The sequence below is a fragment of the Thalassophryne amazonica genome, chromosome 12, assembly GCF_902500255.1.
Source record: "Thalassophryne amazonica chromosome 12, fThaAma1.1, whole genome shotgun sequence".
Taxonomy (NCBI): Eukaryota; Metazoa; Chordata; class Actinopteri; order Batrachoidiformes; family Batrachoididae; genus Thalassophryne; species Thalassophryne amazonica.
Window position 1 is genome coordinate 3,693,349 of NC_047114.1, and position 14,893 is coordinate 3,708,241.

Here is a 14,893-nt window from a genome sequence, read left to right on the forward strand (position 1 = left end):
AATTCATAATTAAATACATAATCTACAGTGTTTTTTGTCAACAGCTGTATGTGTGTGTGTAACGTGTTTTGTGTGCTAAGTGATCACAAAATGGCTGCAAAAAGGCACCAGGTGAGGCACACAGTTCTCCTGTCTCATGTTAGGGGGCACTAGTGATCCCAGGGATTCTTCTTACAGCAACTCCTCAGCTGCAGAATAAGTGACAGCAAGATACAAGCGTAGCCGTTCATTTATTTTACTTTCAGAATGGAGGATTACATATCGAAACAAACAATTTTTGCTTCAGACAACAGTAGACCAGCTCCTTTCAAACGGAGCGGGACACACGTAAAGTCTGGCTGTGTGGACGTCCAGTAAGAAACTGGCTCCAAACATACAGTCAGAGCAGGACTGATGAAGGATGACTTTCTCCCCCTGCAGTGATCTCCACTGAGACAGAGAGACTTTTAAAACTGTTGGAAGATAAAGTAAAGTTCCACAAGCAAGTCATCTAGCTTTTATTCAGAAGGAGTGGCACATGTGGACTTCATTTACATTGGTCCCTCACTATAACGCGGTTCACCTTTCGCGGCCTCGCAGTTTTGCAGATTTTTTTTTAGTCCAATTTTGCATGCTTTTTTTTTTTTTTTTTTTTACAGTGCATTGTGTTCTGCGTCCTCATCAAGCAGGCCGGTCGCGGCACCGCGAAGGGAGAACACGCGCATTGTGTTCTGCGTGTCTGTTTATAAGAATCTTCTCACCCAGAACAAAAAAAGAGCGCCAACAACTACCCATAACTGTGTTCTTCACTCGGAAAAGACACCTGCACCGAGGTGTCACTCAGTGGAAAAACACGCGACAGCGGAGCGGCGCCACGATGAAGAGGCGCGATCAGAGGAACTGTGAAATACTGGTCAGTCATTATTAATAATTTATGTGTCCAACCTCGTAGGTTGATCATTAAAATTAAATTCGTTAGTTCTAAAAGCCATCATAATTATTTATAGGAAAACGTTCTATTTTTATTTCTCAATCAAATGTTTGGGCCTGAAAACAGGTTGGTCTTATTTTTCTACTAAGGTTTGAACTTTGAGAGTGTTTACACACGAGAGAAAAGTGAGAAAATGTTAATGCCTGTTTGAGAAAAGTGTATAAAGTGTGTAGTGAGGGGTTTTACAGCCTTAAAACGTCTATAATAATTGTAAAAAATAACGCTGACAACTTCACGGATTTCGCTTATTGCGGGTTATTTTTAGAACGTAACTCCCGCGATAAACGAGGGACCACCGTATAAGTAAAGGTAAGACCATAATAATGTTTTTTTTTTATTAAATGTGCTTTTTTGTGTGCTACAGTTTGTATTTGTAAAGAATGCTGATATGAGCTTTTAAACGTAACCCGTTAAGTGCTGCCAGTCGAACGGTGACTAAGCTGCTCTGTGGGGTTCATGAGTTTGTAAATCTGATTGTGATGAAGTCAGTGCCTCACATCACACATCAACCTCACCGCACGTCACTGCAGGAGACAATTAAAACTCAGGTTATGCGACTCTAATTTGTCACTGAGCTTTTCTCACTGACGGAATCCACAGTGTGGCTAAAACGGGAACATGTTTAATTTGAAGCACCCAGGAACAACCTCCCAAAACGGGCCTCGTCAAAAATAAATCACAATTTCAAATGGAAATCTGCACCTCATAAAGAGCCTGTTCCTTACATGTGGTGTTCCCTCCGGAATCTGTTTCATACTATTTCCAGAGTTCCTGATGGAGCATATAATTACTTGACATTGCACGTGTTTGGGCCTCATTGTGACCATGTATCATAAAACAGAATGATACGGTTGGCAGTCACAAATTTAATAAAAAAAGTGCCACATTGTCTGTTTCAGATTAAAACCTCTGAAGACTCAAACAAAAGCTTGTTTTTAGCACCTGAGAATAGTTTCTGATAATAGCATAATCCTGTCATGGGTCATGACTTACTGTTAGCTCAGATTATTTTGATTGCAAGAATTTTACCAGGATTACTGCTTCAGAACAAACGCAACAGCACCAAGAACCTTCAAATGTTCAATCCCATATTCAGGCCAATCAGATGGTTGTGGTGTCAATACTGAGTTACACACAGTACACAATATAATATTTATTGTTTTTAATCAGTCCTTCATAAATGTTCAGAAAATACACACAATTTATGTTCAATGAAGGAAGGCTATTTTATTGATACGTATATTTTGTTAAAAACCTAAAAGCATATTCCGTCATTCCTCCAGAGTCCCTAAATATCCTCCTAATTCAAACTTTCTTTGGACATTTAGTTATGATTTGTAAGTATTTTCCTGTATATCTGAACATTATACCGTCACTTGCAAAAGTATTCAGCTCCTTGGTATGTCACACATTTTAATTTGTTTATGACATTTCAAATACAAAAAGTAAATCAGGCTTCTCAATTTAAACATTTTTAAAATTAGACTCAAACTGAAAACAAATCTCTACAACTTGATATAAATTCATTAAAAATATAAAAGCCAAGATGATGGGTTGCATAAGGCCTGGTTCACATGGCAGGATTTTAAAATTATCTGTAGGTTACCAAAACCTGAGAGACCACACACGTGGAGATAAAAAAATCATACATCTAACAGGTTTGGTGGTACAGTGTTCGGTGTTCAACCACACGGTGAAGTCAACACACCACACATGAACAGATTTTACACACGAACATTCCCAGGTCAGACAGGAAATCTCGCAAAATCTCTTGAGATTAAACATGACTTCAGAGTAAACAAACAGAGATACTTTGTGGACTATTTACAACAGAGGGAAAAAAACGACACAAAAAGAAAAAGAAAAGGCGTTCTTTAAAGGAGTGGAGACAGTACGACCACTGGACTTTCTCGTAAGTCAGAACAGCTGTTTTGATGTTAGATTTCGCTCCGTGCGTCCGTCACCTCGCTTTCTGATTGGCTGCACGTGACATTCAGCAGGCTGCGTGCTCGTTTGTGGTCGGAGGACACAACACACACTACGATATCAGGCCAAGACAATCCAACATGTTGAATATCACCAATTTGCAATCGGAGCGCTACTGAAGTCCTTCTGAGCAGTCCAGAGTGCACACCACACACCGCAGGGATTATCTGATAAGATTATCTTTAGCATCATCACGATTGTCAGGGCATCCTTAAGATTGTCAGAAGGGGAAGATCGGGTCCGATATCGGCCTAATTATCTTGCCGTGTGAACCAGGCGTAAGGCATTGTGCACAGTGCATGTTTTGCATTTTATATCCTCAGTTATACAACTTCATGATGAAGTGGAGCAGAGGAGTTGTTTCTTAAAAAGAAGACCTGAAAGTTCAACTACAATTTGTCAGACGGTACATCTGAGATGCAAGCCTAGATTTGATGTTTTAGTGAAAGAAGACCCTCGTCTACAATTTCTACAATCACAGCCATAGAAGCCTATAACTTCTTCTGGGTTGGCTGGGTGTCTTGGTGGCTTTCCTCACTCTTCTCCTTCTTGCACAATCACTCAGTTTTTGAGAACTGTCTACTCCACACAGATTTACCATAGAGTGTCAAACTGTTTGTATTTCTTCATAACTGATGTAAATAAAGTCCAAAACATATTAATTGACTTGGAAATGTTCATGTATCCATCCCCTGACTTGTCTGAAGAAAACTGGCAATAAAACTGGTTATTTACAGGTATTGTACCAAAGGGGCTGATTACTTATGTAACCCATCACCTTGGTTTTTATATTTTTAATTAATGTATGTCAGGTTGTAGAGATTTACTTTCAGTTTGAGTTTAAGGAAGATAATTTTAGAAATTTTTATACTGAGAAGCCTGATTTACTTTTTGTATTTGTAATGTCATAAACAAATTAAAATGTGTGAAATACCAAGGGGCTGAATACTTTTGTAGGCCACTGTACTTTCCCCACAATAATAATCAATTACAAATTTTTTTCTTGATGGTGCTTGTAAATGGACTGCATTTATATGATGTCAGGGTGCTGCCATACAAGGTGCCCACTACACACCGGGAGAAACTCGGGGATTAAGGACCTTGCCCAAAGGCCCTTAGTGATTTTCTGGTCAGGTTGGGGGTTTGAATCGAGGATGCTCTGGTTTGAACCCCACGCTTAACCACCAGACCATCACCTCCCTGAACATTAAAGCATAGTAATGAATGTTCTATCACTTGTTTTGGAATTTGGACAGGTGACATTATGGACTAAAGCATGAGACAGACGAACCAGTGGTGAGGAGACGATGGCTCAAGTCATCTCGGCCTGTCCCGTACCGTCAACACATCTGCAGTCGCCATCGTTGCCCAAATTTGATGAACTCTGATTTGGAAACTTAGAGTGAAACTCGAGCTCGACACTGCTGACCTTCGAGGGGACTGAAGTTGAACATAAAACAGAAGCAGCTATGATATTAGCCATATGTGCTCCTTAGGACATTTTTTATTAAACCCTGCTTTTCCAAACTAAAAGCTGATTGTTGATTATGCGGAGGTGATGGTCTAGCGTTGCGCTTGAGACCAGAGGACCCTTGGTTCAAATCCCAGCCTGACTGGAAAATCACTAAGGGCCCTTGGGCAAGGTCCTTAATCCCTGAGTGAGCACCTTGTCTGGCAGCACCCTCACATCGGGGTGTGAATGTTTGTGTGAATGGGTGAATGTGAGGTATAAATGTAAAGCACTTTGAGTGATGGGAAAGCGTGAAATAAACGCAGTCCATTTACGGATGGTGTTTGTAGTCAGCTGGAGTTGTACATTTACTTCAAGCAGTTATTAATTTATCTTGGCAGAGGCCAGTGTAGTTAGCCGACCCCAGAGAGCTGAACTTCCACTGCTTATTTATACTTTTTTCTTTCTTCAATCAAACTGAATAAATGATAAAAATAAAATCTCTACGAGCACAGGATCTTGGCTTTCCTCCAGTTGTGTCCCACTGCAGCATTATAAACTCCACAACAGCTTATTCAAAGCAACAAAAAAAAACCAAAAAAAAAACTGCAGTTGGAATCAGTGAAGGTGAAAGATTATCTGCAGCTCTCAGTATTACAACCGTTCCAGACTTTGGTTTTTTGACATGCTCCTAACACTCAGGAACCATCACAGGCTCAGACTTTTTTTTTTTTTTTTTTTGCGTTTTGATTTGAGTGTGCATCTGTGCAAAACAGAGGAGAGTTTCTAGAGGCTGTCCTGAAGTAACTCTAGTCTTTGTTTCCTCTGAGCGCAGCCTCATGGTGGGGGTCAAGTAACAAAACAGCACGGGTCTGTGACCAGGGTCAGAGCTTTCAGCTCGTCGAGTTTTTCAAACAGGCTGCCTATCTTCTAATACACTGATTCACTTGGAGAGTTTCTGTTAACTCTGCATCATGTCATGTTCTGTGGATGTTTGTACAATAAGTTTAATCAAGTACACGTGCGCCTGCCAGCATTTTCTTCAGACTGAAATGGCCGTCTTTAGGATTACCTGACCACAATTACACATACCTGTCTAATACAAGAATACATACTGAATGATCCACTTTATGCCAAGTGGGACATAAGGAAACAACAAGCTTCCTCCATTTATCCCTGAGCTTTGCCACATGCTGAGTTTCCCTCCAGGTGTAACGGTTCAGTCATACTTTGACAGACTGAGGAAAAGTATAAGTAACGGATATGAAGTTTTGATATTCATTCATATTTGTTTTTGTTCTGCACAAGTCATTTTCTCATTCACTAAAGGTGTTCCTTGTCACGAGATGTCTGACGAGTCCCTCCCAGAAACTCTGAGTGGCCATCAGGTGGAGAGCTTTTGTGGTGGTTACACATTTGTTTACCATTTTGTTTTGTACTTGTTTGTTACTTTACAATAATCATGTGTTTATATCCTGTGGCTGTCTGATGCTTCAGACCAGGCTTCTGATTGGCTAAAGCTCCAGTGCCGGACGTGAATTCAGAACCAGGAGAGAGAGGACAGTTCCAGACACAGCAACATGGCTATTCATTTAGCTAAGGTCAAACTGAAGCAAAAGACAGCATGGCTGTGTGTACTTTTATCTGGATGTCAGAGTTCATCTGGCAGAATCTCTTGGCAAGAAGGTGCCACACAGAAAGAAGGTTGTTTGCTGTCCACAGTGGAAAGGATGATGTCAGAGTATGAATGTCATGATCTCAGAGCTAGCTGGATTCCAGCCACATTTGCGTTCAGACCTAAATCTCACTCAAATCCAGCTCCCCCCAGCATACCTATATGTCTTGTAACTGGGAAAATCATTCTGCTGAATACAGCTTTGTGTTGCCAGTGGAAATGTGACGTCATCTGTCCATCAGAGCCCAAAGTCAACCAGAAAATGACAGATTAAGCGATATTTGCCACCGGACAAATTATTTTAATCCGTTACTAATCAGTATACACAACCTGTCTTAGTGTGACAACACCTTAACTCATCTTCTGTATCTGTCACAAGAACTAGAGTGCCATCTCATCCCTTGACCGTATGCCATCAAGTAGGCAGCACTGCCATCATGGTGGCATACTTACAACAATTCTACAGTAGAGAGACTAAGCCCTCTTGTTCATCCATGTTTCACAGCAGCTCTCCTTCCAATGGAAAAATTTAATCAATTATCCTTTTGTATTTGCTTCTTTTCATAAAATGCGCATCAGTGATCTGTCTGGACAATTAATTCTATGAATGTTATGTAGACCATTATGATGGAATGTCTCTACTTTCCATGTCAATTTGTATTATTCTCCAACACTCTGAACCATATAACAAAACAGACTTAACGTTAAGCTTGAAAATGTTTTTATTTTGGTGCTGCGGTAATTTTTAAAATGAATTATTAATTAATTTACCTCCACATGGGCTGAAGTCTGTTCAGTGCTGAGCAGAGAGAGGGTTTAAGAGCCTTTACTCTGTACCCTTCTTTATCACTACCATTAATAAATCCCACATCTTTCACATCTTCTATTGAGGATTTCAATCTTGTGTAGCAACTTTTTGGCAATAACCCTTCACATATGTATCGAGTTATTTTAATTAATACAAAATAATTTTACATTTTCTCATGTTAGAATTTGTAAAGTGTTACTACGAACATGGATGCTTAGGAGAAAAAAAAAGTTTGGAAACCTAAGGGGGAGTCTGGGAGGGGTCTACAGCAAGTAAAACACCTCAAAAACAAAAATAAAACAATTCCAAAATAGAATAACCATATCACCACCTGTTACCACCAGCATGTTAGCTTGTTACCACCACCTGTTAATATATATTACTAAACATATTTACCTGAAAAAAGATGTAATCCAAAATTACCCCCCAACACCACCCGCACAAAAATTTAGGAATTCTAGAAGCTCTGAAATGCAATCTGGGACTATTCCAGACAATAAACTACAGTGAGTGCAGCATCCATTTAGTGAGAAAAAAACCCAACTTTCCTTATTCAAATTCATTCCAGTAGTATTCTGCTCTTACTAGGATGCAGCAGTTTTCTAGTTTGGCAGATAGTTCTGGAGGAAATCACTAAAGAAATTAACAAATTGAAAATATAGTTTGATAAACTGCCATTAAACTTAAATAAAACAGGGATGAAGTGGAGGTGTAAGAGTCACTAGGTGTTCACAGGAAACACTTATTTCTATATTTATTTATGTTCATTGTTAGTTGATTTTATATTTTCTGTTTTTAATCAGATTCTTTGTCTCTTTCTCTAAAATTGTATTGTAGCATTATTAGTTATTATTGTTGTTGATATTATTATTATTAATATCTAAACAAAAATAAATTAAAAAATATTAGAATTTGTAATACATTCAACTCTTTTATGACAACAAACACTGAGCCATTAATTATTATACAGAAAACAAATGCACCCAAACGTGCTGAGATGCGAACAGCTTAATGCTAACTTTAACACTGAAAATGCCATAGACATGCTAACGCGTTAGCATAGGTCCCATTTTTTTTAAGTTATAAAATACATCTATCAACTGTTTCAGAAGACCATAACAGGTCATTTAACATAAAAAAGGTAAATATTACTCACAGACATATGCTCTTTGGGGTTTTAGTGGGGAAAAATTAAGATAAAGCGAAATAAAACCAACGAAGCAGCGCGCCAGATCAATGCTTCATTGCTTCAAGCTTCAAAGAAGAGCCGCACTGCAGAAATGGTTGATTACAGGACCCTGCAGGGGTCCTGTAATCAACGTAGAGACATGATCATTTTCCCGACAAACACACCCAAAAACAACAGCCACTCTGAAGGACCGATAAGGGAACCGTTAAGCAAAAAAGGCTATTGATGTCGGTGGATCGAATCATTTCTTAATCGATACCCAACCTTATGAATATGAAGCATTACATTTATTATACAACAATACCAAAATATCACAGAATTTACTTGTTTAAATGATATCAGCGTTAAATTATTGCCATACCTGTATTTATCTTGTGTAATATTGGAAATAAACGATGAGAAACTGACGAGGTAGAAAATTTGCTGAACGATACTGAGATTTGGCGCAGGAAGCAGGCAGGAAATTGTCTGGAACATCAAGATGTTGTGCATTTACTACCTTCACAAGAGTGTTCTTTCAGATGTCAAGAATTTACAAAAAGATGGAAAACCAGCCAAAGACGGCGAATAAGCATCCTTGTACGAAGGTGACATTTTACAGCAAGAGCAATCTGAGATTTCTGACACCTACCAATCTGGATCCAGATCACCTCCAAAATTCAGTGGAGTCTTCCATGCCCTAATATCTATCTGTGGTGCAAATTTGGGGAGAATCCATGAAGTAGTTTTGACGTAATCCTTCAAAGCATGTATTAAGTGATCCAGAATCCGGATCTAATATTAATGGAGTCTAATATCTATCTGTGGTGAAAATTTCATCAAAATCTGTGTAGTAGTTTTGATGTAATCCTGCTAAAAGACAGACAAATAAACACAGTGGCTTGAAAAAGTATTCAGCCCCTTTGAACTTTTCCACATTTTGTCACAATAGAGCCACAAACATAAATCTATTTTATTGGAATTCCACGTTAAAGACCAATGCAAAGTGGTGTACAATTGAGAAGTGGAACGAAAATCATACATGGTTCCAAACATTTTTTACAAATAAATAACTGAAAAGTGGGGTGTGCGTAATTATTCAGCCCCCTGAGTCAGTATTTTGTGGAACCACCTTTTGCTGCAATTACAGCTGCCAGTCGTTTAGGGTATGTCTCTACCAGCTTTGCACATCGAGAGACTGAAATTTTTGCCCATTCTTCTTTGCAAAACAGCTCCAGCTCAGTCAGGTTAGATGGACAGCATTTGTGAACAGCGGTTTTCAGATCTTGCCACAGATTCTCGATTGGATTTAGATCTGGACTTTGACTGGGCCATTATCTCACATGAGTAAGTTTTCTTTTAAACCATTCCATTGTAGCCCTGGCTTTATGTTTAGGGTCACTGTCCTGCTGGAAGGTGAACCTCCGCCCCAGTCTCAAGTCTTTTGCAAGAGGTTTTCTTCCAAGATTGCCCTGTATTTCGCTCCATCCATCTTCCCGTCAACTCTGTCCATCTTCCCTGTCCCTGCTGAAGAGAAGCACCCCCAGAGCATAACGCTGCCACCACCATATTTGACGGTGGGGATGGTGTGTTCAGAGTGGTATGCAGTGTTACATCTTCGCCACACATAGTGTTTTGCATTTTGGCCAAAAAGTTCAATTTTGGTCTCATCAGACTAAAGCACCTTCTTCCACGTTTGCTGTGTCCCCACTGCAAACGGGACTTCTTATGGTTTTCTTTTAACAATGGCTTTCTTCTTGCCACTCTTCCATAAAGGCCAAATTTGTGCAGTGCACGACTAATAGTTGTCCTGTGGACAGATTCCCCCACCTGAGCTGTGGATCTCTGCAGCTCATCCAGAGTCACCATGGGCCTCTTGGCTGCATTTCTGATCAGCGCTCTCCTTGTTCGGCCTGTGAGTTTAGGTGGACGGCCTTGTCTTGGTAGGTTTACAGTTGTGCCATACTCCTTCCATTTCTGAATGGTCGATTGAACAGTTGTCCATGAGATGTTCAAGCCTTGGGAAATATTTTTATAGCCTAAGCCTGCTTTAAATTTCTCCAGAACTTTATCCCTGACCTGTCTGGTGTGTTCTTTGGGCTTCATGGTGTTGTTTGCTCCCAATATTCTTTTAAACAACCTCTGAGGCTATCACAGAGCAGCTGCATTTGTACTGACATTAGATTACACAAGGTGCACTCTATTTAGTCATTAGCAATCATCAGGCAATGTCTATGGGCAACTGACTGCACTCAGACCAAAGGGGGCTGAATAATTACACACACCCCACTTTTCAGTTATTTATTTGTAAAAAATGTTTGGAATCATGTATGATTTTTATTCCACTTCTCAATTGTAAGCCACTTTGTGTTGGTCTTTCACATGGAATTCCAACAAAATAGATTTATGTTTGTGGCTGTAATGTGATAAAATGTGGAAAAGTTCAAGGGGGCTGAATACTTTTTCAAGCCACTGTAAATGCTGATGATTTTATTATGTCCTTGGCAGATGTAAATGCAGGTAAATGAACATACATTCATTCATGTAGCCCAGGAAAGGGGAGTTTGAGGTCACCTGCTGGAGCTGTTGCTCTTGCGACTTGGTCCCAAATAAGAGGTTGAAGATGAATGCGTGAGTGAGTGAATTTCCATTAGTTAATGTAATTATAAGAGTTTAGTTTCAGTAATAATTTATTAATGGTTTCACGGTAGGTAATCCAGCAACAAGTACTAACACGGAACGAACCGTTAACTGCTTTTAGCAATCATCTATTAAGGGAGATCAGTATCTTTTTGATTTATTAAATTATGTAAAAATTAATGTAAGTCCCTTCGGCTGCTCCCTGTTTGCACTCAGGGTCGCCACAGCAAATCCAAGGTGGATCTGCATGTTGAATTGGCACAGGTTTTACGCCGGATGCCCTTCCTGACGCAACTCCACATTACATGGAGAAATGTGGCAGGGGTGGGATTTGAACCCGGAACCTTCTGAACTGAAACCAAGCACATTAACCACTTGGCCACCACCCCTGCACAATGTAAAAATTAATACCTTAGTTCAAATAAAGACCCTTAATAGATGATTATTAAAGACAATTATTTAATGCCTACCACTGCATTAATAAATATGATAATTAATGTAAGTAATATAGCCTTATTGCAAAGTATTGCCAGTATGACAGATTAAATAAAACAAACAAACAATCTGAACTCATCAATCCTGCCATTTGTGACAACGGGTAATTGTGTGTGTGTGTGTATATATATATATATATATATATATATATATATATATATATATATACACACACACACACACACACACACACACACACACACACACGCTCTACTCTATTCTACTCTTCTTCTTTTTTAGATATACCTTAGTATACACTAGTAGAATTCTACCTTAGAATTGGAATGTATTATAGAAGACATACCTTACTGAATTATCACGCAAAGTGAAAGTCAAACACTAACATCCAGAAACGCCGCCGCCTTCTCTGGACCCGAGCCCATTTGAAATGGACAGATGCAAAGTGGAAAAGTGTGCTGTGGTCTGATGAGTCCACATTTCAAATAGTTTTTTTGAAATCATGGACGTCATGTCCTCTGGACAAAAGAGGAAAAAGACCATCCAGATTGTTACCAGAGCAAAGTTCAAAAGCCAGCATCTGTGATGGTATGGGGGTGTGTTAGTGCCCATGGCATGGACAACTTACACATCTGTGATGGCACCATCAGTGCTGAAAGGTACATCCAGGTTTTGGAGCAACACATGTTGCCATCCAAGCAACGACTTTTTCAGGGACGTCCCTGCTTATTTCAGCAAGACAATGCCAAGCCACATTCTGCACGTGTTACAACAGCGTGGCTTCATAGTAAAAGAGTGCGGGTACTAGACTGGCCTGCCTGCAGTCCAGACCTGTTGCCCATTGAAAGTGTGTGGCGCATTATGAAGCGCAAAATACGACAACGGAGACCCCGGACCCCGGAAGGAAAGGTGATGTAACACAGTGGTAAACATACCACTGTCCCAACTTTTTTGAAACGTGTTGCAGGCATCCATTTCAAAATGAGCAAATATTTACACAAAAACAATAAAGTTTATCAGTTTGAACATTAAATATCTTGTCTTTGTGGTGTATTCAATTGAATATAGGTCGAAGAGGATTTGAAAATCATTGTGTTCTGTTTTTATTTACATTTTACACAACGTCCCAACTTCACTGGAATTGGAGTTGTAGAAACTTCATTTCACTTCTCAAATATCAGTGTGTTTGTCTGCTATATGATATATTTAACTCAAATTTCTGATCCAGACAATCAATGATATAGAAAGGAAAATCATGAAAAATATCAGGGGTACACAAACTTATGCATACAACTGTGTCTCTCTCTTAAACACAGAACATAAATACAGGCTGTGTGCTGCTCGCTGTAACTTTAAAGGCTCCAACACTCAACATCTCTGGAGTTTTATTACCCATGTGTATCAGGTTCACTTTCTAAATCTCTGACACACACACGCACGCACGCACTTATCTGCTCTTGAGAACATTGAGTTCTTTTTGTTTTCCATAATTACAGGCTGGTGAACTCCTCATGCTGAATGATGATATTATTTTCATCAAAAAACCCCAATAGTAAGAATGTGCACACAGCTTCACTGAGTATTAAAACTCCAACATGTTCTTTGATTATAAGAACTACTTTGACCTGACACTGTACAGACTGAGATGGTGTGTCTGTGGATGTTATCCTACCTCCGTCAGGGCATGGAGTCGGCCCTCATGAACACACACTCCCATAAACCTAAAACAAAACACACACACGTCAGATGCATTCATGCATCTCTCCACATCATGCACTAAGACATTAGTACATTTTAAAATAATCCATGATTTCATCATGTTTATGTAACACTTCACTCATACAGCAGGAGATCCTGCAGAAAACCTGAACCCGGCACAAAAGAAAACCTGAACCTCCACAAATAAAAACCTTAACCCTGTATGATAGTTCCTCTATGGTCATCAGTCATGACTGTTTGACAAATAACAGGTGAGGGAGGGATTAGAAATGGAAAATACAAAATGACAAAATTTAGTGTGACTAAAGCTGTAAAAGACAGCCACATTTTTTTTTATTTTTTTTTTATTCTGCTGCATTTTACATTTTGAGACATGAGGATACTAACAAGTAAGTTGTCCATAAGGTCAGGGACACAACTGTAAGATAATTTTTGGCCCATCTTATTTTGACCTAAAGTTAACTTCTCAAATAAATTAACAGTGGAGCCCCGTATTTGAGGAGCTTTTGTCACCATCTAGCGGCCAATGTGAGCATTTCAGGGCTTCTCGTACACGTCCTACTTGAAACCAAACATTTAGTAAAGAAAAGGCATTTATAAATGTCAGTAACACATAATTTTTTTGGCACACAGAGCTTTGACCTCCCAGTATTAATGTAAAAAAAAATTGCCAGAAGAATAGAATTTCACAGTTGTGAATTATTGAATTATGAAATTTAAAATGCTCCAAAAAAAACAACAACTGTATTTTAATCAATGGCCAGACAAAACAAAGTGCAAATGACTTTGGCAGAGATCAAAGAATAGCTCACAAAACATAAGCATTAGAGCTGCAACAATTAAATCAATTATTTGATTATTAAATTAGCTACTTTGATAACCAATTGATCATTGAGTCTTTTTTTTTAATATACAAATTCCCTGATTTCAACTTTTTAACTGTGAATATTATATAATTTATTAGCTTCTTTACTCTGACAGCAAACTGAATATTTGTTGGTATCTGAGTGTCTATGTACAAAACAAGACATTTGAAGCCACCATCTTCTGCTCTGGAAAACATTCATTAACATGTTTCATCATTTTATGGACCTAACAATGAATCAAATCAATTATTTTCCAGATTACTCTGTAATCAAAGTTATCAGCCCTCGTTTGCACTGGTGCAAAAATGAGTGCGCAACTCAATTTTTCCAACCGTAATGACACAAAAACAAGAGTCTTTGGCAAGTTGACTTTAAATTAATTTAATTAATTCAGTGTGATTATGCACATTTGTGCAGATGAGCAGGAACTATACTCATCAACCCAGGTACCAACTCTCCACAAAATTTCATCAGATGTCTGACCCTAATTTTTCAGTTACTGTGCACAATTGTACAGATACACTGGGTCGATTGCGAAACTTTTGGTCTTCTTCTTTGACTGTCCAAAGTAATCATGTTGCCACAGAAAAATGACATTAGAAGAAGCAGTGAAGAAGCCACTGTTCCTGCAGTCATGCAGGGAGCTTTATTTTAACTCCAATGGGTTCACGTAGTGCTCTGGATGCTAGGAGATGGTCACCAAAATGGTGAATGATACAGTCATTAGTACATGTCCCTTCATGTTTCCCCTGCTTGGTATGTAGTAAGACTGTGTGAAACAGAACTGGGCCACAAAGAAAAATGGACTGGGAATTTTTTTTTTTTTCTCTGTTCCATAATAGCTGAATAGTTTTGAAAAGAACCCAAGAAAAAAGCTGATATGGACATCAACACATGCTTAGTAAAGTTTTATACACACACACACACACACACACACATATATATATGTAAATAAAACAACAAATCACATGTGTACGCTCTCACAAACCGCAGACAAGCAAAGTAAGAATTGTTGTGAGGGATAGAGATTCCAGTGGGCAGGACCAGACAAGTGATGACTGAGACTGTCTGTTAAACCTCTGGGGTCAACGCTGTCATATACGACAGCTAAGATCAAGCTTTACTAAATTATAAATAACTTTTGAATGATATGAGATA

General features: G+C 38.9%; 1 protein-coding gene and 1 long non-coding RNA gene across 2 annotated transcripts in view; one reads left to right on the forward strand and one right to left on the reverse strand.

The window, feature by feature from the left end:
* tesk2 (testis associated actin remodelling kinase 2) overlaps positions 1–14,893 on the reverse strand; it is an 84,032-nt gene that overhangs the window by 27,608 nt on the left and 41,531 nt on the right. Inside the window, exon 4 of the mRNA XM_034182406.1 lies at positions 12,823–12,871. Coding sequence (XP_034038297.1) covers positions 12,823–12,871 — 49 coding nt within the window. The remainder of the gene's footprint in view (positions 1–12,822; positions 12,872–14,893) is intronic.
* LOC117521087 lies at positions 625–10,220 on the forward strand. Its single transcript, XR_004563882.1, has 3 exons — positions 625–637; positions 5,927–5,931; positions 9,509–10,220. It is a non-coding gene; the product is annotated as an uncharacterized LOC117521087 (long non-coding RNA).